Source organism: Chelmon rostratus, chromosome 18 (assembly GCF_017976325.1).
Source record: "Chelmon rostratus isolate fCheRos1 chromosome 18, fCheRos1.pri, whole genome shotgun sequence".
In the NCBI taxonomy this organism is placed as follows: Eukaryota; Metazoa; Chordata; class Actinopteri; order Chaetodontiformes; family Chaetodontidae; genus Chelmon; species Chelmon rostratus.
In genome coordinates this window covers 17,493,218-17,515,580 of record NC_055675.1, presented here as the reverse complement: position 1 = coordinate 17,515,580, position 22,363 = coordinate 17,493,218, and the positions used below count along the sequence as shown (strand labels likewise).

Sequence of the window (22,363 nt, the reverse complement as noted above, 5' to 3'; positions counted from 1 at the left end):
ATATTCATATTTGTGTCTGACCCAGAAATGAGGTTATGCAAAATACCGGCCAGCTTTACCCCAACATTCATAAACAATATTTATGTAGAACAGAAATTCTACCAGCATCCAATTATATAACAGGACATCTTCAAACAGCCACATAAAGAGTTTAGGCGACTGGTTCTATAGCAAAATTGTGTGCAAACAAACAGGATGTCATACTCCTCCTACTTGCTTGCACCCACCAACCACACTGTATGAATAATACATTTAATGCATCAAATAGGCTAATAACTAATACAGTTTGTCATGCCACCAAATGACTCTTAGCTCTGTTTACTGACTTCTTAATCAGTTTCCAGAAACAAGCGTCAGATCGTGTGCGCAAGATGTCTTCTTCAGCCAGCGTTGGCCTCTTGGTGTAACCAGATGTACATTCTGCATCCAGCCAATGCTCAAGTGTGTCTGTATGTCTGTATGTCTGTATGTGTGGAGCTCTCCTCATGTAGTTTTATTTGTGCACTACTGAAACCATTCGCACTAATAACCACCAGGTATAACCACGTGCGTCTGAGCTGCTGTGAGTTGTTCACTTTAGCTGCCGTATTTGTGGGAAAATGAAAATATATATATATATATATGTATATCTGTGGGAGGCTGAAAGGATTATTGATAAATGCTAGTGACTCAGTGGTTACTTGGCCAGGTGCTGAGATTTGTAGCTTTCAAAACTCAATTTCTGGCTCTCACTGGAGGAAACCCTCACTTGGTTAATATACAGTATTTTCCCATTTCTTCATTTCTTTACTGGAATGACGCCTGAAAGCCTTTTGTGTTTTCGTTTCTTTTTATAGAAGAGCACTGGTGCTTTGTTCTGTATGTTGTCATTCTGGCCCTCACAATCCTACAACAGAAAATACATTTATGTAATACTCAGATTTTTTCCCGGTTAATTGCTGCTTGGATTAAGTTACCTGGTTGTTTTTTCCAGATGTAGGAAGCATTATGTTTATTTAGTGCACAGGAGTCATTGGGAGGTGCTAGTGCTGAGCATAGAAAGCTTGGGACATAGACACTTGAAGGTACATTTCCATTGCATTGGTACAGCTTTCTTGTATCAGTTGCACGCCTATGTATCCAAATGGGAGTGTTGTCGGGTGTTCTAACCATCGCTGTTAAATCTACCTAATCATAGTTTACTAAAGGTTGTAGATTGCTGGATGGCTCTTTCCTCACAAGGTTGCACTGAATAAATGTGGTTTTATAGTCACGATTCTCAACAGAAATATAGCCAAGAAATGTAAACTGTAGCCTTGCCTTCACAACTTAACTTCATCTCTTCATCTATCAAAAGTGATGTTGTTTTTTTAATACAAGGCTGCATTTTCTGTAGCCAGGTGACTGACACACGAAAGTAAGTGTAACTACAGATTCCCAGGTAGGAACCTGTAGTTGAGAGAGCAGGTGCTTTGTCAGTCAGAACTTCTGGTCATTTAAATCCATTTGAATTTTTCTCTATGATTGTTTGTCTGCAATATCGATATTATTCACCAATGAGCTGAGGTTAGTCTGCAAACTGAGGTATTCATGTCGTTTATAGGCAAAGACTTATAACAGATTTTGCACATTAAGTCTATATTTAGTTTAAAATTTACAGTGGCTTTACCTTGTTTATTTTCTTTTGCTTTTACTTTGATTATGAGCATTTTGATGCCCTGCTGAGGTGTTTCTATCAGCTGTGTTTCGCTGTACACAAGCAGGAGTATGGTTCTCACACTGGAGCATGATTTGTCAAAGCAGTCTGACATTCAACAGAAGCTGTCTCTTCTTAAGACACCAAGAGCACACTGCAGTGACAGAATATTTTAATAAAGATGCTGCTGAGGGAGATTACACAAGCACAAACTGGGTATTTCACACAGCGATATTTCTTATTATTCCCATCTGCAGTCACAATAGCAAGCTTTTGTCCTGGTTTCAGAGCGCCTGGGGTGGTAGCGTTGCTGTTGTGAGTGGTTTTATGTGGGGATAACAGCCTGCATAACTGGTCCAAAGGCAAATATGATGAACTAAAATCCAATCAGGACCCTTCAGGGCATTAAGTGATTCGTCTAAATGGCTATTTTGCAAGTAAAAGATGCAAACTTTTCAGAAAAAGCACAAAAGGTAGTTCTACAGTTGCTTTTTTCATGCAAACAAAATTGAGCAGCAGCTCATATGACGGATCCAGATAAGATTTTATTAGGATGCTCAAGCATTTTCATTTCCCCTCTACAAATAAATACTGCCGTAGAAACTGAGCTTCAGATGTAGACCACACAAAACAATAGATGATTCGAGTATCTGGCATCAATACAGTATGTCTACACACACTGTATCTTAATTGTGCTTCTAGGAGAGTGATTCATAACTAGAAAGCACTCAGAGAAAAGCAGCCTCCACAATGGCTAAGCAGACCTCCAGATGTCATGTTGATTGGCTGATGAGGGCCGTGATCTTGACAATGCCCAAAATCTACAAATATTGAGACTTTGTAAAAGTTGGTATTGTATAAGATTCAAGTGAGTCACAGCCAACAAAAGCACAACTGTTCATCCATCACAAATTCAGATTCTGACAAATGTATTTATTCTCTTATTGTTCTAAATGTAGCCCTTGAAGCAATCAGCATAGTTGATGGAGTTTGATGCACTGACTCCTGAAATTGTTGGATTGTATCCACATGGTTGGATGCACTTACTGTAAGTTGCTTTGAATAAAAGCATTAGCTAAATGAACATAATGTAATGTAACCACTGGTTTACACCCATCTGAATGTATCATGTTACTGCCACCCGTGGATACATGGCCATCACGTGAAGTCGATACATGCATGCGTTTTCTGAATTTGGCTGCAGGTGCACTGTGCTTTCAAGGGTAATGGAGGCATATCTCAAAAAGGCCTTTCCACAATTTCCACAAACGACTAAAAAAACGACATTTTCTTTTCAAGTTCAAACATGTATGTGCCAAATTGTATGAAGACTGTATGGAATTTACCAGAGAAGTGGTGAGAAATATTCAGTCCAAACGCTTGAATGGCAGAAAATCTCAAATGTTGCTTGTGTGCCTCTCTGTTCAAGAGTAATGAATTTAAATGTGGAGCTTCATAAATGGTGGGCACCGATCCAACTTTCCTCTCCAGACACAGATCCGATACCTCATAAGTCAGGATATCTGCAGATATCAAGTTCCAAGTGCTCTCTTTTCCCAAACTTGATTTTTTTGATGGGGCATTTCTGCTTTATTAAAATAGAGACAGGAAAGGCAGGGGAGAGAGCAACATGTCCTCATACCCGAACGACAGAATAGGTCATTTGCCTTTGACTACAAAAACAATGTGTACGAGCAACAGGTGCTGGTACTCATAGAACTAGAGTTACATCCAGTAACTACTATTTAACATTGTGAAACAGTTGCAGTTTGGTAAGGTTAATGAAAAGCATTGACTTTTTGCTTTTTCTGGGTGAATGTCCAGATATCAATCCATCAGCCCCTGTGCAAATATCAGTCTTAATAAGATCAGCGTATACTTAATAGATGACCACATGGTGTGGACACCAAAAACAACACATTGCTTCTTTATCCAATGGATAATTTCCAATCCAATGAAGTAGTTTTAGAAATATCCTTCTAACTAACCGACAAAACATAGCTACTTCCAGGAGGTAATAAACTGGATGGTTTCATACTGGCTGACTGTGACACTTCCGACTCAACACATTTCATTTCCTGAACGGCATCGTGGGATATTGATATTGTGCTCCAAAACACCTCAAGTGTGTTGATTCAAAAGAGCAGAGAGCTTTGATTTTTGGTTTTAATGGGCTGACGGAATAATGGCTTGGAGAGGAGGTGCGTGCTTTTACTCATCTCTCCCTCTTCTCAGCACACAGCGTGACACATAGCACACACATGCCCGGTCTCTAAAGTGGTCAATCTAAAAGCCCTGTGGACAGACAAATACTCTCTATTACTAAATCAACACTGTTTCCTCAGGATTGTGTGAGATTTTTTCTGGCAGATTTTGACAAGGAAAGTGGTAGAGTTGCCCTCTGCTGGTAGCTTTCTTGTCTCAAAGAAAAATAGCAAAGAGGTATCTGGCTAGACTCCAGTATTGAAGCAACAATGCCGCTTTGATTTGACTGCTCTGATTCTGGTCAGCTGCACACAAACCTTCACTTTTTACTGCTGTTTTGTTGGATGTAAAAAAACTACAGCATGCCGTCACAGATCTTGCTGACAATCTCTATTGCGGTCTGTCATTTGTGTTATAAAAGATTGCTCCACAGTCGGATCCTAACCACTGAAAGGCGTGTGTCAACACTTCTCACCTCATGCAGACTCCATTGATGAAACTAAGACAAGCCCCAGAATTTTCCATAATTAGTTTTGAATTAAACTGTCACCACCAGCGGGATGCCAGACTGCGTTGTCACTGCTTTCACCTCTGTGTGCCGTGACACATCAGGGCACAGGCCACAATCTTTAAGCCTCTTGTGTTTCTGTGGTGACAAACAGCTCCATCTAATCCCACGCAAGTAAAACGATTAGCGAATGCTGAGGCTGCTAAAAGGCTTCAAACTTAACAGTTAGATTTCATGCATGTGCCACATTTGGGAAAACAGTATTGCTGTATTCACATCGCCACATTGTAAAGTCCATTTTACCAAACCTCATGAGAGCAGAGATCTCAGTAGTTATTAAAATTGTTAATAGTTCTTCATAGCCACGATTTGAAAATGAAACGCTAGATGGACTCAAAAGTGAACTCAAGAACATCCATGAGAGGCTTGATGGATCCCTATTGAGTGAAATATCCCAACTTTATTAATATTCCACTTCCATGCTCAAGTTGTGATGAGCCAAGGGTTTGCTATTCAGGCCAGGCTGAGGGTGCCGTATGCCAGCAGCCTGCTAGTGTCAAGTAAAAACCTCTTACATAGGCTGTTTCCAAGTGGGCAGAGCCTGCTGATTAGAGGCTAGGTAAGGATTTGCCAAAGTGATTTGAAAGTTGAAAGAGTGGTTGAAGAGTGTGACCCGTTCTTGTTTGAAATCAAATACAAAAGAAGTTGAAACACTGTTTGTGCGTGGCGGCTCTGTTCTTCCTGCCAATGCTGGACAGCAGCTTAGAGTAAAGCTCCACTTTATCAGTGAAGTGATGAAGTTTAGACATCATACAGTTATTACGATGAAAGTGAATGACGAACCGGTTGTTTCTTCTCTAAAAACACCTGCATTTCAACAGGTGTGTTGACTGAACATCTGCGAAAAGAGCTTTTGTGATGGTGACTTTCTGTCTGTCGCTTTGCATGTGTGTTCAGATGTCGATGTACACGAGGCAGAGCATGACAGAGAGCATGTGAGCTTCCAGCTGAGTAAACCAGGTAAGCGGTGCACCCTGCCATGCCCTGCTGGTGGGTTTTATCCTGACCGTGGCACTCAGCATGCCCTGCCCCCACCAGTTTCCCTTTACCTGACTGGACGCTGGTTTAGCACATTAGTATTAGCACTCTGAAGTCCCTGTGTGGACATGTACCACCTGGCAGGCATCGCCGCGCCGCATGAGTCAGAACACCCTGGCCATTAACGCACGGCAGGTACCATGGCACTGGCGAAGGATCAAGCCCATGTGGCAGTGTTAACCTTAGTGTCCACACACACAAACTCACACAAACACAGCTCCTCTCCTGCTCTGGCTGGTACTGATCCTATAAGCCCTCCCCTGAGTGCGATACACTGAGATGACTTCTGCCGCCCAGCTTCTCTACAGGCCAACCCTGCATACTGTATATCCTATTATCAGCTATGGAGATGTTCACTATGGATGCTGCCAGGGAGAACACACACACACACAAACCAATTTCATGCATGACAGCATACAGTTTAAAACTACATAGGTCAAAAAAGCTGATTCTCTTTTTTTTTTTTGCTAGAATTTTAAATGTGAAATCGAGTACCAGATCAAGAGCATAATTGCTTTATGTATCCGTTTTCTGTTTTTATCTAATATCTTCTCTATTTGTTTGGGGGCGTTTGTGTAATGTAGACAGGGCCGTAGCCACCTTTATTCACCCAGATGTCCAACCACTCCCACAAAGAATGAACTAGCCACCAAACAAACTGTCAAATTATTTAAATAATCACACAATTTTGCTTTTTATTTATTCTTTAAAACCAGCTATAATCAGTGTTTTTGGGTCACCCATAGTGATGAACCTACAGAGAATTCTCACTTGATTTTCAGCTTTACAAAGCTTTAGAGTGGGTTCTTGAGTTCCCTCTCTTTTAGCTCTGTTTTTGGTCTCTACCAGCTACTGAGAGAAATAGCTGCTAAAGGCTCCACTATGTTCAGCGTGTTGCTAACTTTGCCATTTGGTGCTGAGCAGGTAGTTTACACTGCTACCTGCTGCAGCTAAATTGTCAGATATTTCTCTCAGAAGTTGGTAGTGACCAAAAACAGAGCTAAAAGAGAGGGAATGCTGGACGAACATTAATCAGGTGATCAGAAACATGACTCCAAATGAATGCAAATGTTGCTCCGTGTCTGCTGGATGTGTAATTGGGCCAAATGTTCACTAACATGCAGAGCGTAATTAATCAGTATTGATGTTGCTTAATTAATCGAGCAACAGAAAAGTAAAGAGTAACAATACTGATTTCATCATTTTAAGCGAAATTCCAAAAGTTCCCTGGCTCTGTCTTCCACTATATGATTATTTTCGGTTCCTCTGTGATAGCAAACTGAATATCTTTGGGTTTTAGCAGCTGTATGCATGAGCAGTTTAAGTAAGTAACCAATTAAAGGTTCATCTGAGAAGTTTGCACAGGCCATAGCTTAATTACCATGCCCTCCTGACAAAACCAAGCAGCAACACCCAGAAAACGACCAGATACGGTCGATGAATCAGAGGGCGGATCTACCCTTCAAACAGATGCAGGCTGTGTATTGACACGGCAGAGCTTCAGGATTAGAGACCCTGTTGCTACAGGGATTGCCCTGGCCTCCATACAGCAGGGACTCTCTGCTCAGGTCTGCACTGCATCATTCTGCCAAGACAAAAGGACCCTTTTCGCTGCTATTTTCGACACGCTCCGTCCCTGTGGTGGTCTCTTTGTCTGGCCAGAAATCACTTGTCACTTTTATCACCTTGTAAGCAAGAACCACAGAAGCCTGAGTTTCTGACTTCACAGCCCTGTGGGGATACATACATACAGTAACTACACACAAAGTAATGCACACATGTGGCTCACAGAATGCTGAAGGACAATTTTTTTCAATGAGATTACATTGTTGACGGTTTACAGTCAACAACCAACATTTTCTGCATTTATTAAATCATCATGTTTTTTCACCTGTTTCTCCGTCTCTCTCTTCCTAACCTCTCTCCTGATCTCACTCTTTCTGTCACTCTGACTCACTATCTCACGTACACAACACACACACACACAAATAATCTGTCAATGGCCACTCAGAGTATCATGCACGCCTGATAATTCAGCCTTCGTAACACACTATGACACACAATCACCTTCACACTTGGGCATTTGCGACAGCAGAGCTTCAGGATTAGCAGCTACTACTAGCATGACACACCAGGAGAGAGAGAGTACAACGCACAGACACACACTAACACACTGTACGATCGCACTGCTGGAGGTGCTGAGCTGCAACACGCACACTTGCACGTTCACTGCCGTTAATACTACCACAATAGCATAAGCATATCCGTCAATGGCGCGATACGTGTTTGTGTGCCCGCTAACGCGCCGCTATATCCCACGCACACACATGCACACCCTGGCCCAGATCCCTCTTGTGAAGCAGCACTGTTTGGTAGAACGTACAGCAGAAGGGGGGGAGAGAAAAAAAAAAAAACGCTACAGCTCCTGAGTATCTCCATGGAAACAGGCTGGAGAGCAGCATATTCCACTCGGCGTACTGTCAGAGACTGAGGATGAATCCACTCCTCATTAGGGAAGCCAAACCACACCACACACCAGGAGGTTGATTCCATTATTAATTGCAACAGATTTTTCACAGAAAACACACACACACACACACACACACACACACACACCTGGATGAGGGGTTTCCTCGTACTTAAATTAGCTGATACACTGCAACTAGCTCACTGGACTTCAACAGGAGAGACTTTCCTCAGGCTGATCAATGCCAGATTGTATGACTTTCATGCCGGCTAACGCAGTGTCGTCTTTGCCTGTCATTGATTCTCCTGCAAACAGTAAACTGACAGCTGACGTGAAAAGCCGCAATTATTCTGGAGTCAGAAGCGTTGATGACGCACTGATAAATTAGAATTTGAATAAACTCCCTGAATCTCTAAGAATTCGCTGTTGATGCTGCCTGCTGAAATCCCGCAGAGCTCAAGGCTTGAGAGTTGGATCAAGTGGCTCTCACTGTAGGTCATGTGCTATAAGATATAGTGTGTTAACAGTACAGAGAGAAATTCAAGGTTGACTCACATGTAGTACGTGGTACCAAGCGTTCATGGTATACCATTGTTGTCAAAATGCATGTTTATACAAAGCATTTTTATGGCCTCCAAAACACTGAACCACATCTCATGGAATGTATGTAATTCACAGTTATCGCCATCGGTCAAATGTGAACAGCAGAGTACGTGTTTGCACTCGTAGAAATAAATAGTGTCAATCGTGCTTTCTGCTGCCAATATCCAGCTTTCTCCTCTGAATGCTCTCTATATTCAAACTCATGTTCACTCTTCCACTCACTCATACACCCACACAGCTTCTCTCGCTACCTAACATGGTATTGTACCAAGCACCGCTAGGAGGGATTAAAACTGGGACGTAGAATTCTGGTCATTTTCATCCAGCTTCTCTTTGGGTTTTTTTTTTTATCTACAGGTCTGAACATCAGGTGTCCGGGAAACATTATGATAACAGAGATGAACTGAGATGAAACTTAAATGATCCCCGTTGGGGTCATTGCAGCAGCAGCCGAATAAAGGTACACTGTAGACAGGAATACGACAGATGACAAATATCGCTCAGTAAAGTGACTCTCGATTGAGTCCCTTTTTTAAAAAAAAAACTCAAATATTCTGTTCCAGCTTCTCAAATGTGAGGATATGCTGCTTTTCTACTCGGCTTTAAGATATGCAAGTATGCATTGTTAACAGTTAACTTGTCATATTTACAATCAAATACCAGGAAAAATGTGTCAGACAAACTTACAAACTGATTTTAAACGCTGGAAGTACAAGTGAGTGTTTCCTGCTCTCGCTTTATTTTAAACTGAAATTCAATTTTACTTTTTCTAATGTTGACACTGACATTAAGCAGAGAAAATGCCAAGGTGTCACTTGTTTAGTACCTAAATAGGTATGCTGCTAAAAGAAAGCATCATTAAAATATGAGTTAATTGCAGGATCTCAGGAAAGAGTCATTCCCTGAGGTGGCTGTCATTAACACCCCCATTTCTCACTGTTATCACTGTTACGGAAAAACAATTATTGTTTTTTTTCCATTGTTGAAATCAAGGGTGGGGGGGGGGGCGGCAATTTTGTGCGGCTCAGTAGACAGACTGACGTAATAAAGAGCAAATTTTAAATGTTTTATGTTTGCAGAACTAACACCAGCTTCTGTGGTTAACATGCACAATCATCGCCGCCATGAATGAAGAGACAAAGAAATGGTGCCACCATCGGAAAGCCAAGTTTCTTCAACAGAAAATGTGAGTAAGAAATCATTCCAGCAGTGCCAGGTTGAGTTTCAGGTGATGTCTTGATCATGCAGCACCGATGCAGCACAGCATTGACTGCTTTAACAGCGTGGATAAGACAACAAGCTGTGTTAAAAACGATTGTGCGGATTGTCAGTTTACATTCAACAGACATGACTAGTGTTTCTATTGTTGTCCTACTCTGCACCCGGCAATGAATCAGCTCGTCAGTTAATGGCTGGTTAATCATTCCATCCTGACCTCCAGTCCCCCGCAGCAAAACAAAGAGAAAAGATGCCATCAACACCAAGATGTACTGCAGCATTAATCCTAAAAACAAACACACACTCTCTCTGTGTGTCAAACGATGAGGGTATATAAACAAATTAGCCATTTCATAAACTGTCAAATGACTGACTCGTCCTTTGTCCAGACAGGACACGAAAAGCAAACAGTAGTGTCCTACAGAAATCTTGAACGTGAAATAAAAGGATCTTCAACATGCAGAGGATTTTTCATCCAAACTGAACCACTGTCAAATCCAGTGCCAAGTGTCAGCAATGAAGGATGATGTAGAAAAGAGCTCTAACAATATTCGATTAGTTCTGTCTTAGTCGAACCATTCGTCTGTCTGCCTGTCTAGCTGTTTGGTCCAGATGTCAACAACAGCTGGCCAGGTAGCCAAATTTGGATTGGATATTCATGATCCTCAGGGGATGACTCTAAATGATTGTGCCGAGATATCCCACTGACCAACACTTTCAAAATTCAAAAAGATGCTGTTAAATATCTCAAAATTTACTTCTTCTTCTATTCTCAGGCACTAATGTTAGCTTTGCATCAACCTAGAATATCTCATAATGTAACAAGCAGATTACCTTGAAGTTTGCTAAACACATTCATGCTCCCGAAGAGATAAACCATTTTAAAGTCATTGACCAGATTGTCATTTTCTTCTGACCCCTTCATGTTTTTAAAGATGTGTAGGATTTAGGGGAACCTATTGCCAGAAATGGAACACAACATTGTGCTTTTGTGACCCTAGAATGAGCTTTTTAGATCTAAGGGGGGAGTAGGCCCTCTTCTAAGGAGTCCACCATGTTGCACCCCCGTGTTTCTACAGTAGCCTAGAATGGACAAACCAAACACTGGCTGGAGTGAGCATTTGTGTTTTTATGTCACCTGAAGGCCACCATAGATTCTCTTACTTGCATAGAAAGGTGGGGTAAAGTGATGGTTTGGTAAAGGGTTGTCAGTTGATTGCAGCGTGCAACCTCACCACTAGATGGCACCAAATTACTAAATAGTTTTATATTTTGGGAAATTATAAAATAAATTATAGTATTTGAAACACTGTCCGAGGGTAACAAAATCAATCTACCAGGACCTCTGAAGCTCACTGACTTACAGATTTTATCTTGTTTGATTAATCTGTACAAAAACTAAAGTGTTGGCAGGCAACCAGCAAACACTCCTGAAGTCTAATTACCAGTCCCGGCCAAGAAATAATCCTGCACAAAACCTCCCTCTATAAAACCGCAAGTTATCATTTCTACATTTGGTTACAACCTTTATGCAAAGTTAAGCTAACCATATGTTGGCTCCAGCTACAGAGTTACTGTACAGACAGGAAAGTGGTATCAGTGTTCACATCTGAGTCTCTGCAAAAATAAGCATATTTCCCAAAATGCTGAACAATTAAATTAACAGTTGTAGCAGTGAGTCTTCAGTCAAATCAGTCCATGACTACGTTGTCCATTTTGTCCAACATTTCCGTGTTGCTGTGTGTACTAAACATCGCAGCCTCTAGGGGCTGCTGGCGGGGCTCTCCACTCTTATTGTTGTTGGGAGCTGCAAGCTTTTGCAGGATAGCGGCTAAATGAGGCGTTGCAGGTTGCCAGTGTATCTGCTGGAGAATCAGAGCAGTAAGACGCCGCCTGGGAGGTGCGAGGAGCTGAGACTCTGCTCCTCAGAGATCCTCCTCTGCATCCTAATGCCACACATGACAAACGACCACCTCAGCCAGACACCTTGCTACACATGGAAGCAGCCTGATTCGGTCCACACAGCTGTCCGAGTGCGCCCGCATAAATAGGTGTGCCTTTAGCTCACTGTATGTACAGTGTGTCAGGAGACGGAAATGTTGCAAGGGCAAATGCTGTACATACAGCTTGTGCGTGTACTTACATGTGTCGAGACATGAGGATTAATGCCTCCAGTGACAGAGTATTTGTCAATCCACTGCGTATCACAGGACTGTTATTAAAAAAAGCCTGGCCTGCTATCTGATCTGTATGCAAGCATGAATGAGCATGAAGGTATGTTTAGTACAATTTTTTTTTACTTCAGGAAATAACCAACACATTTGTGTTCTTCTGGGCAAGCACATACAGGAGCTAAACGGGAATGCAAGACACTGTCAAAGGTTTCAACTCACACATACACACACACACACACACAAAAAGCCCTGTCAACTAGCAGAATGCAGGATTTGGCTATCGCTGCAGCACCAGCTAGTCTCCATCTCTTAATATGGCATTAGGAAGGGTGTGTGTGTGTGTGTGTGTGTGTGTGTGTGTGTGTGTGTGTGTGTAAGGAGAAAGTGATGAACCCTCATTAGGTCACTGACAGGTGTAGGCTTTGAGGCTTCAGACCCAACATGTGATTGAGAGATTGAAGGATTTGAGGGGAATCGCAGCCATCAGCTGTTGGCTAGCAGGTTTCCGAAATCACAGAGTGATGGAGCAAGTTCTCGCACAACCAGCCCCCCCCCCCCCCCCCCCCCCCCCACCAGCACCACCACCACCAACCCCAACCCCCCATGCCCCTGTCCCCATCTACCCACTGTCGTTATCCTTATCTCCCCTTTGTTTCCTCCTGTCATCCTGAATTAATTCTGTATATAAAAAATAAAGCATCAATACAAACACATAAATTGTCAGGAGGAGGCTCTTGCTCCCTCTATAACTAAACAGAATTGATTACATAATGATTAACGATTGGTGCCATTAAAGAAGACAAGTCTGTCAGTTATTTTGAAGCCAGAGATTCTGCCGACATTAGTGGCCATAGGAGGATCGATGGAAAGCTGTTTGGCCACATTGTCAAGATGAAAATCCCCTTGTTGCCCATCGAGAAGCCTGGCTGAGGAGCGCTCCCTCCCACCCTGCTGGATTCTGTTACACACACACATAAGAACACACACACACACCTGCACGGATCGCTGTGATTGAGGGGGAGAACAGATGCCTTTCCTCCCAAACCGAAACAGATGTATTTGGTCATATCCGACAAAGATTTACCTCTGAGAGCTTCTTTCAGTTTCCATCCGTTGCGATGAATACTAATTACCTAACCTGCTGTGGCAACTTCTCATCTACCTGTTAAATCCACACACGCTGAAACAGTTGCATAGAAAATGTCTCAAGAAGAAAGCAAAAAAAAAAAGAGGAAAAAAGCAAAGAGTAGAGACGTTTTGCCAGATAAGTCCAAGTCTTACCTTGCAGTGAGTCTATGTTCCGGAGACATTGGAGCACATATGCGGCGCTTCTTCACGCGATGACAGGGAAGCGGTGGACAGTCATGCAGAGGTGTTTCACATCTGAGAACGGAGGGGGAAGGCAGGATTTCTCCTCTGTTTTTCTGTTCCTTTCTGGTTATTTTTTTCAAAGCCCTCAGAGGAACGGAGCACTGACAGAGGAGGAGGTGGAGGAGGAGGAAGAGGAGGAGGAGGAGGAGGTGGAGGAGGAGAAGGAGGAGGAGGAGGAGGAGAGGGAAGGCTGAGGAGGGAGCAGTCTGCCGGGCTGGGCTGCTGTGGATCACCTGGAGCAGTGTTGGGCTCCGCATTTACTCCTCCACTGCAGCAGTGCGAGGCAGCGGCGCGAGCTGCATGTTGCTCCCACAGTTCACCGCAAAACAAGGACACGGAGTCTCCATCTGCTGGATTCAGGATTCTGCAGCTCTGTAGCTCCACACGCTCCTATCCCCATCAGCATGCACACTCATGCTGTCCCTCTTCCCCTCTAGGTTTCTATCTGCATCTCTGTCTCTCTGTGTGCCTTTGCCTCCTTTTCCCTCTCTGGGGGTTTATAACAGGTCACAAATGTGTTCCCATGTCATTTGGCTCCCACTTTCCCTGCTCTGTGTCCTCGTACCGACTGATGCATGTGATCATACGTCTGGTGGTCTTGGTAATAAAACGTCAAGCTCAATAAAGCCGCAGCCAACCTCACGCTCTCCCTGCGATGACATCACTCCTCCGGCCGAAAGGGAGGGAGTCGTTTCCTGGTCTTGTCGGGACCCTGTTGACGTCACCGATATCAGACACGTTTCTCGGGCCATGTGCAGGTGTTTAAATGGCATCCAACAAAAAAAAAAAAAATTAGAAAGTTACATGAAACTTAACAGGATGCACAGAGAAGCTCGCCAAAAGTGATGCTTCCACTTCGTAAACACTGCGGCGATCCCAACGAGACTTAAACGCATTTCAGTCTTTCAGAGTCCTGAGACTACCTCTTATCCAAACTAGAACCGCAAATTCCAAGGACCAGCAGACCACTTGATCTCCGGGTCACATTCCCCTCACGTCCTCCCTCCTCCACCAGCCTCTTCACCGTCCTACGGCTTGAGAGGTTTGAGAGACAATCCGAGAGAGGAATAAATACAGATTTGGAAAGGATCATATTGATTTCAGGCCTAATGTAAGACTTATTGGCATTCTGAAGGAGTCCAGGTGCTACTCAAGAGAAATATGGCTGCTCCTCCACTAGAAGAAAAAGACGTATCAGCAGATAGAAGGACTGGACACGGACGCGGAAACACAAAGCTAACACACAAAGATGTCAAACCTTGTGTGTGTAAGATCTCAAACCCTTGATAAGCGGAGTATCGTCAGATCAGTAATTTTCAGGTGAACGTTTGCGGAGACGAGGGCGTTCGACCCACAGTCGCAGTCAAACAGCTGTGACGGATCGGTGGCACTTGGAGTTCTTGTGTGGTGGGGGCCATGAAGTGTGTTGACAGTGCTGCAGTCAAAGAATGTGTGTATCCTATGGAACAAAGGCTTTTCTCTTTAAAAAATATACAAACATTTTAAGCATATCTCTCTGGAGTCTCACCAACCAGCAGATCAAGCCTCTCCAGATTTTAATGAGTTAAAGCTACATCTGAAGGTTTTGAAATTGTTTAAATCTGTTCCTGCCTCTGCTCCCATGACTCAAATAAAGCTGAAATTTAAAAAAAAAAAAAAAAGCTGTGTACATCACTGTCTCAGTGACTTTGGAGGCCTGAAGCAAGACATATAATTTAAATATAAAGAACAAAGTTGTTCAAATTAATAATTATGCCTCATGTTGAGCTTTTAGACACTATAGATAGGTATAAGACTCAAAAATGTGTACAGTAGCCAAATGCCATTAGAATACTGTATCATGTATTACATTTTGAGAGCATAATCTAAAGAGTGCAAATGGGCAGATATTTCATTCTATAGTGGAATAACACTTTGCTGGTGGTTATTTCACCCAACAGCCAATAATGAGACTGAACAGAAGAGCTGCTGCTGCTGCCCTGAAATACTTCTGACAGTTTGCATATGAGGATAAAAAGATTCCTCATTTAAAACCTTGCAGGATACAGTCTTTGTGCTCGAGTGATTCCTTTGCATTTAGTCTTAATAAATGCACCCTTGCACTGCTGCTCACACAAGCTGCAGCATACGAAAGCTAAAATACACGTTTCCAAAGTAACACAGCGCAGGGTCTGTAGTGGATTCTGAAATGGCCAGTTTTTGAAATACACCAGTATGTTTGTCATGGCAGCATTTTGATATGTTACCAAGTAAACAGTCCCACCTAGTGGTGTGACTCTGATCTGAAGTCTTTGAGGAAATATCAGAGATTTACATATTTATGGTAGAATCCTGTTCTAGATTAAAAGGAAGCCATGGAAACAGCAGACATTTCAAATCCTCATCATGCTCATTCTTAAAGTTTAATCGCTTGCACAAAAAGTCCCAAACGGCCTCACTGCTCCTGCGACTTGTCCTGCTCGCTTTACATCCCTTAAAGTGATCCACGCAGTCGTTAACATTCTGCCTCAACCTTGAGAAAACGATGAGTAAGGTACGATGAAGAGCAAGTTCTGCAGATGGCTGATAAAGTAGAAAAAAAAAACTTGGAACAATTCTTTAGGTTATGCACATCAAACAAGCAGAGACGCTCCTGTATCCACATTTACTTCAGCTGGAGCCTCCGTGCTAACAAAGCCTGTAAAAGCACAGTAGGACCCTACACATGATTAACTCACAGATAATCTCTCATGGGTTGTGCTGAACCTCCACCGTCAGCCCGTTTTCAGAGCACAATTAACACGTATGTGATCATCTGAGAGCAGCCAATTCTGATAATCCTGCGGTCTTTATCTCCGTGTTGTGACTTGGAACGAACCTGCGACACTGCAGATGCAAGCTAGCAATTAACGTTGGGCTAAATGTGCAAAACGTACCTGAGATATGAACGAGCAGAACAGCGTAAAAATAGCCGGCCTGACCTCAAAATGTTTGCTCGTTGGTGAATTACACACAAACAAGTCGCGGGAGTACTTTTGTGTCAGTCTGTGGTATTTATAACCACGTAAATGAAAATTCACAAAATTAAAATGAGAAGAAAAAAAAAAGCTTTCATGATTTCATCTTGGCCTTTGGCTTCAAAAAGCATCACAGTGACAGTGATAGTATTTGAGGTTTGTGCTGATGTGAGGCAGCATTTGATCACCTGTGATGCCCAAAAAAACGCCAAGAGAAAGGCAGCAGACCCCTGCCGAGCTTTTCCTCTGGATGGTTCTCGGCGCTCTGACCTCTGCTGACAGGAGGAGTCCCGCTGAGTTCAGCTAATTAACGATGATCTCCTTCATGTTCTGTGCCCAAAGTCTCCACACATCATGACAGCCCCCACCTCCGCCTCCATCACACTATGTGAGATTGATTTGCTGTCTTTACCTACCTGTTCTTTTTATGGGTGTTAATCATGCACCAGGTGACCTCCTCAAACCTACGGAGCATTTTAGCATCTTGCAGCTTGATGTTTACAGCCAACAAATTTACTGTTTTGGCTCTGACTCGCTCCCTTTATCAGCATATTTACCGTGAAAAAAGCTCTGATAGGCCTGCTGGACACTTCCTAAGTTAGCAACTGGTCAACAGAATGGAAACGTTATGAACTGGAGACAGATATTTCTCTCAGGAGTCGGTGAAGAGAAAAACATTTGGGGTTTACATCCGTCAGGTGGATAAAAACACGACGCCGAAGGAATGCTAATGTTTCTGAGCCTATTTTCAAGTGTGCAAGATGTGTTAATAGGCAGTTGTCTGGTTACATTTTCACGAGATGAACTTTATAAGGTGATAATAGGTCAGTGTTGAGTTTACTTCTTGTTGTACTGCCCCCTAAGTGGCCAAAAAATATATTAATGCACCTATAAGATATAGTTTGAAACACATCTGAAGTGTAAAGTTGGCATTGTTCTGTGTTTTTCTTACTGCCGTGTCCCGTGAAAAGACCAAAACCAACAATGTGTTAAACCATTTCTTAATACTTCGTGACTTCCCTGGCTTGTCTGTAGCTTTACAGCCCAAATCCTGTTGATTCCTGCTAAAGAACTCACTTTTAAACAGGTCACAAATCTATAGTTTCAATAAAAAAAAAGAGAGGCTATATTATTTATTATTCATGTACCGCTGGGCATTGTAGTTTTAAGCAAAAATGGCTCAGAAAGGATTAAAAAGTGCAATTGTTGATTAACAGGGATTTGGTTTGCTGCTGACTTTATTTTTCCTGCCTCCAAGGCTTATGAGTACGTCGGTTTAATTTATTACACAGCTGAGAGTCAAAACTAGGCTAAATTTGAAATATGATCAAACGGAGTCTGTGTTTTTAATGAACATGTATTTTTAATCATTTTTGGACAAAAAAGGGGCCTATGGTTTACGTGGGAATCTCGTGTGATCAATTTTGCCTTTTTATGGGATTTGTTGCTGGAAAAAAAAAAAACACAGAATATCACCAGATTTGTGTTTTAAGGTTCACACTGTGACCAACTACACAAACATGGTCAACAAAGCAAAGTGGCCTGACCCTCCTCTGCAAAGCCCTTTGCTTGACAGGGAACGAGGATGCTGCCAGCACACATAAAGCCGTTACACAACATGTAAATGAAAAGGAAGCTGCCCATTAGCGAGGATGACATCTTCCTCATTATGTTTGACTTAATCACCCCTCCCACCTCTTACCTGAGTCCTTCTCAAAGAAAAGACAGCAGTGAGTCTGCAGTAGCCATGGTAACACCTGTGACAGATGAAAAGATGGATGACAGATATAGTACAATACAGCTGAGTCACTCCACACACACACAGAGAGAGAGTGAATGGAGGGGAGCAGCACAATGGGAACGTGTGGGCATTTTACAGACAGAAGAAACTTGAGGGCGAAGCTGTGGCTCCCCTCCATTCACAATGACTTCTCAGCACGGGAACAAATACCCCGCCCTCGCCCTCCACGCGCACCTCCACCCTCCCTCCGCCTCCTGGACGCATGTACTCTAATTCTCACCCACACATCATGCATCGCTCGGCGCCATTGATTGACGCGCGCAGGGAAAACACCCCGACAAGTGAGAAATCATTGAGCGAGTGAGTCAGCCACGCTCTGCACAACTTTCCCACGTTTAACACTTTGACTCAGACCAGGTGAGGCGCGCTGGCTGCAGCCTCCATCACACCCCATGTAGGTGCACTTGAGATGTGTCAATAAGAACAACGGGCTCCGCTGCAGGCTCGGTTCATGCACAAGCACCCGAAGCCGCGCATCTTCCCTCCTACCTTTTTCAGCGCTGACATCTTCCTCCTCAGAGAAGGTCACTTCTTCTTCGATGGTGAACGGGCGATAGATAGGTGGAAGGCGATCATGTCCCCTGGCAGCCGTGAAAATGTCCATTGCCCTGCTCGTTAGAAACATCTGCAGCACAGCGGCCGTTGTTCCCCATGATGACGGCGGCGTGTCTGTGTCCTCTTGTCCGACGCGAGCCCTGATGCGGCGGCAGACTTCATTCTCTGGAGATGGATCACAATGCACTGATGTTGTTGTGGTCACTGGTGGCACAGCTCCTCGTGCGAAGGCGGCCAATAACAGACGCCATTTTCACCAAGTCTGCACCGACACTATCCTACTTGCACTGACAGGAGCTCAGAGAAAAAACGTGCAACTTCTCAACATGCCAACTTAAACTGATGACGCACATGATTCAGAGTGAAAGAGCACAGGTGAATGACATGCGGTCCAGTTACTGCTGGATAACAACAAACGTGGCTCTTACAATGAAAACCAAAGTGGTTTATTTAATCTGATAAACCAAATGTATTAAATGTTACACTGCTGCAGCAGTTTTCTCTTACTTCTTGAACAACAGACAAAATAAGTAAAATAATCGTTACACCATTTGCATATCCTTTAGCTCGTCACTTTATTTAATTGAACTTATTATCAGTATGAATAATAACTTTATTCCAGTTACACCTCCCTTAAACTAAGTTACAAAGTGTCAAAGAGGCAAAAAGTTAATAAAAGCCACAACATAAAGATATGAATGATTAAAACAATTCCAAAAATACACAATTAGTTCAGAAGATTGATTGAAATAAGTGAAAATCAACCTGTGAGCATCTTGCTGAATACTTCTGGATTGGACTGTGCCGTCCTCCAGCAGCCGCCAGTGGCGTGACCTCAGGCGAGCCGCTTTCCTCCAGCAGCGCTTCACGACAGTCCGGTGCTGATTTGACTGCTGGGTTTCACATCAGCAGTGAAATGGCACAAGCACAAGCTCAGCGCCTCCTCAAAAAGAGCTCCTCATAATTGACATCTACATCCTAAACTGCACCTTTACACCCAGTCTCCTCCTACACACCTTCATCACTGTACCTCTCTTTTTGCATTTTACCTGCAGGCACCTCCCAGAGGATAACAGCCCAGAACTCCAGAGCTAAAGACTCATAATTCTTCATTCCTGTTTTTCCTCCTCAATATTAATAGTTATAAATAAATCAATTTTGTGAAAGTTTCCTAACAAAAAGAGGAGGAAAAAGGGCAAGAAGTTTTGTTTTGAAGTGCCTTAAGCTTTGGAGACAATGTTTATGGAAGTGTAAGTGAGTGGGATTAGTGTGAAGAAACATGGTGAGATTGATTTCTAATGCTAAACTGATTTTGAAGGGTGGTGTGGTGTGTAGGTCACAGGGAACTCATGTGGGTGCAGTGCAGAAAACAGCCAGGAGCTGAAAGCTGCCTGCATCTCTTAACCTTTGCTCGCAGTGCAGAGACAAGTAGATTTTACACAGCGCAAATCAATCCGCGCTTACAACGTTCCCAAACATGGATGACAGAACCTTGGCAACAGTAAAACACTGTTATGGATTGCCTCAGTCAGAAAATGTCAAGTCTGTGCGAGTAGATTTCAGCTAGATGGTAAGAAAACTGTATCTGTCTGGAAGGTAAGAGCAACTAAGTGAGAAATCGGAGATACTGCAGCATGTGGCGAGAAGTGCGAGGATGATAGTACACATTTTTCATGGGAAAAAACTCCCCAAAACATTGTTTCTGTGCATGAAGCTTACAAAACTCACACAAAGCTGGGAAGTTTTGAGAATACTGTAGTGTGAAAAGAGTTTGGTAAAATCCACAACTTACTTCAGCTAAGTAACTTCACTCAGCCTTTAAACAAGTCATCACAGTAAACCATCAATTTGGGCAATAATTAAAGAATGTATTTCTTTTCTTTTTTTAACATTTTGATCTTTGTGAATGACTTAATCGGTTTTGTTCTTTACAGAAATAGTGAGAGCGACTCCAGAATAAATGCAATAATACTGCCTCTATCATGTCAGTATTGAATTTGGTCACTGGGGGGCGCCAGAGACAACCATCCTCCCTGTGCTCTGTCCATGGTCCTGAAACATTCAACGGTATCATACGAGCAGCACTCCAGAGTCCAGACTCTCTTCCTGATAAGCCAACTCACACAAATAAAGTCGTTTGCCTGTTTAATTTGATTTGCATTTAAATTCTGTTGGTCAGAATATGATTTTGCCATCATCTGTTCAATATCTGAATATCTTTATATTTATTTTCCTTGGCAACATACAGTCCACTCCTCTCATCTCTCAGCTACTCCATCCTCTTTCTCTTCTCACACACTTTTTCCTCTGTCACTTTCACTTCCGCTACTCTGCTGTTGTCAACCTTATTGGATTTTACTGCACAATGTGCCAACAGACAAGCAAAGGGAAAATGTGGCTCAGCAGATGTTTTAACACATATTCCTCTTGTTTTCTTCACCCCCATGCCTCTTACGTTAGCCTACGTTTAAAACGTGTTCCCTATTTATTTCATCGCTCTGCTGACAGTCAGACCCCTGTGTGCCCTAAAGGGATAAACTTAGAGGTCATTGTCAGTCTGATGTGTAATGTGGATAAATTCCTTTGAATTGTGATTTTAAAACTATACATTTTATCACACAAATTTAATTCAAAGCCAAACTCCTTCGTCTCCCTTTTGTGATTTCATTGGTTTAAAGTTTAATTGCTCGTTCGATTTTGCAGCTGGATTTGCATTTTATGTCTTTATTCTGAAATTTTATGATGAAATGTTCTTTCAATTAGAAAACAGAGGGGATGTCTGTTAGTGTCAGTGATGTTTTTCAGATTCATGTGGACCCTGTGCCTATGTTCACCCTCCACACCTAAAAATACAGTGACTTTGCACTGCTCAGTTTTGGTGCAGTTAGAGGTTCTGACCAGTATGGGCCAGTACACGACAGGTGGGCCCACTGGACCCTCTTCACTGACTCTCGGAAATCCCAGTTCAGACCCAAACTTGTGGACCTGCTTACTGGATTTAGCCAAGTCATGTCTGCTAAAGCTGATGTGGGTTGTTTTCCCTTCACATCCTGTGAGCTGTGACAGATGCTATGTGACATAAACCAGAGCGTGTGAAGCTGTAACCTGCTACCTGCGTTTCCCCACACCTGCATTAAAGATAATTAGCCTCCAGCTGGTGTGTGTGTGCGTCCTGGCGCTGCTCTCCCACTATTTCATTCAATAGACGACTCATCATTTAGTCTCTGGAATCGTCACTTAGCGTGAAAACATTTTCAAACACTAAATCATGCCACTGACAACACTCATGTCGTCGGTCCAACGTGCAGCTGCTGCGCAACCGGTTTGTTTCTGCCTCCTTCTCCGCTTTTTGTCGCATTGGATTTAAAGGCGAAGCGGAGTTGGATATTAGTGGGATTTGGACCCAACTTAGAGATGGTGGCCGCCTCTCTCTAGCTGTGTGGTGAACATGGGGTGTCGGGAAAACATGATTGTCGGTAACTGGAGCAGTGTTGTCTGGTGAATTTGGGGAGACGGGACGCAGAAAAATCCCCGACGGTGAGGTCGAGACACCCGGAGAAGAAAGCCGCCGGCGGGCAGCGGAGGTCCAGGCTGGAGGGCGTCCAGCTGGAGGGCTGAGCAGGTAAGATGAATGAAGCGGGGGGTAACGGTGCGTGCAGTGTCGCTGGGTGCATGCAACGCATGTCACAGCC

General features: G+C 43.1%; 1 protein-coding gene across 1 annotated transcript in view; it reads right to left on the bottom strand.

Moving 5' to 3' along the window:
- LOC121621899 (disks large-associated protein 2-like) overlaps positions 1 to 18,720 on the bottom strand; it is a 111,494-nt gene extending 92,774 nt beyond the window's left edge. The window contains exon 1 of the mRNA XM_041958604.1: positions 18,606 to 18,720. Coding sequence (XP_041814538.1) covers positions 18,606 to 18,720 — 115 coding nt within the window. The remainder of the gene's footprint in view (positions 1 to 18,605) is intronic.
- Between the last annotated feature and the right edge of the window lie 3,643 nt (positions 18,721 to 22,363).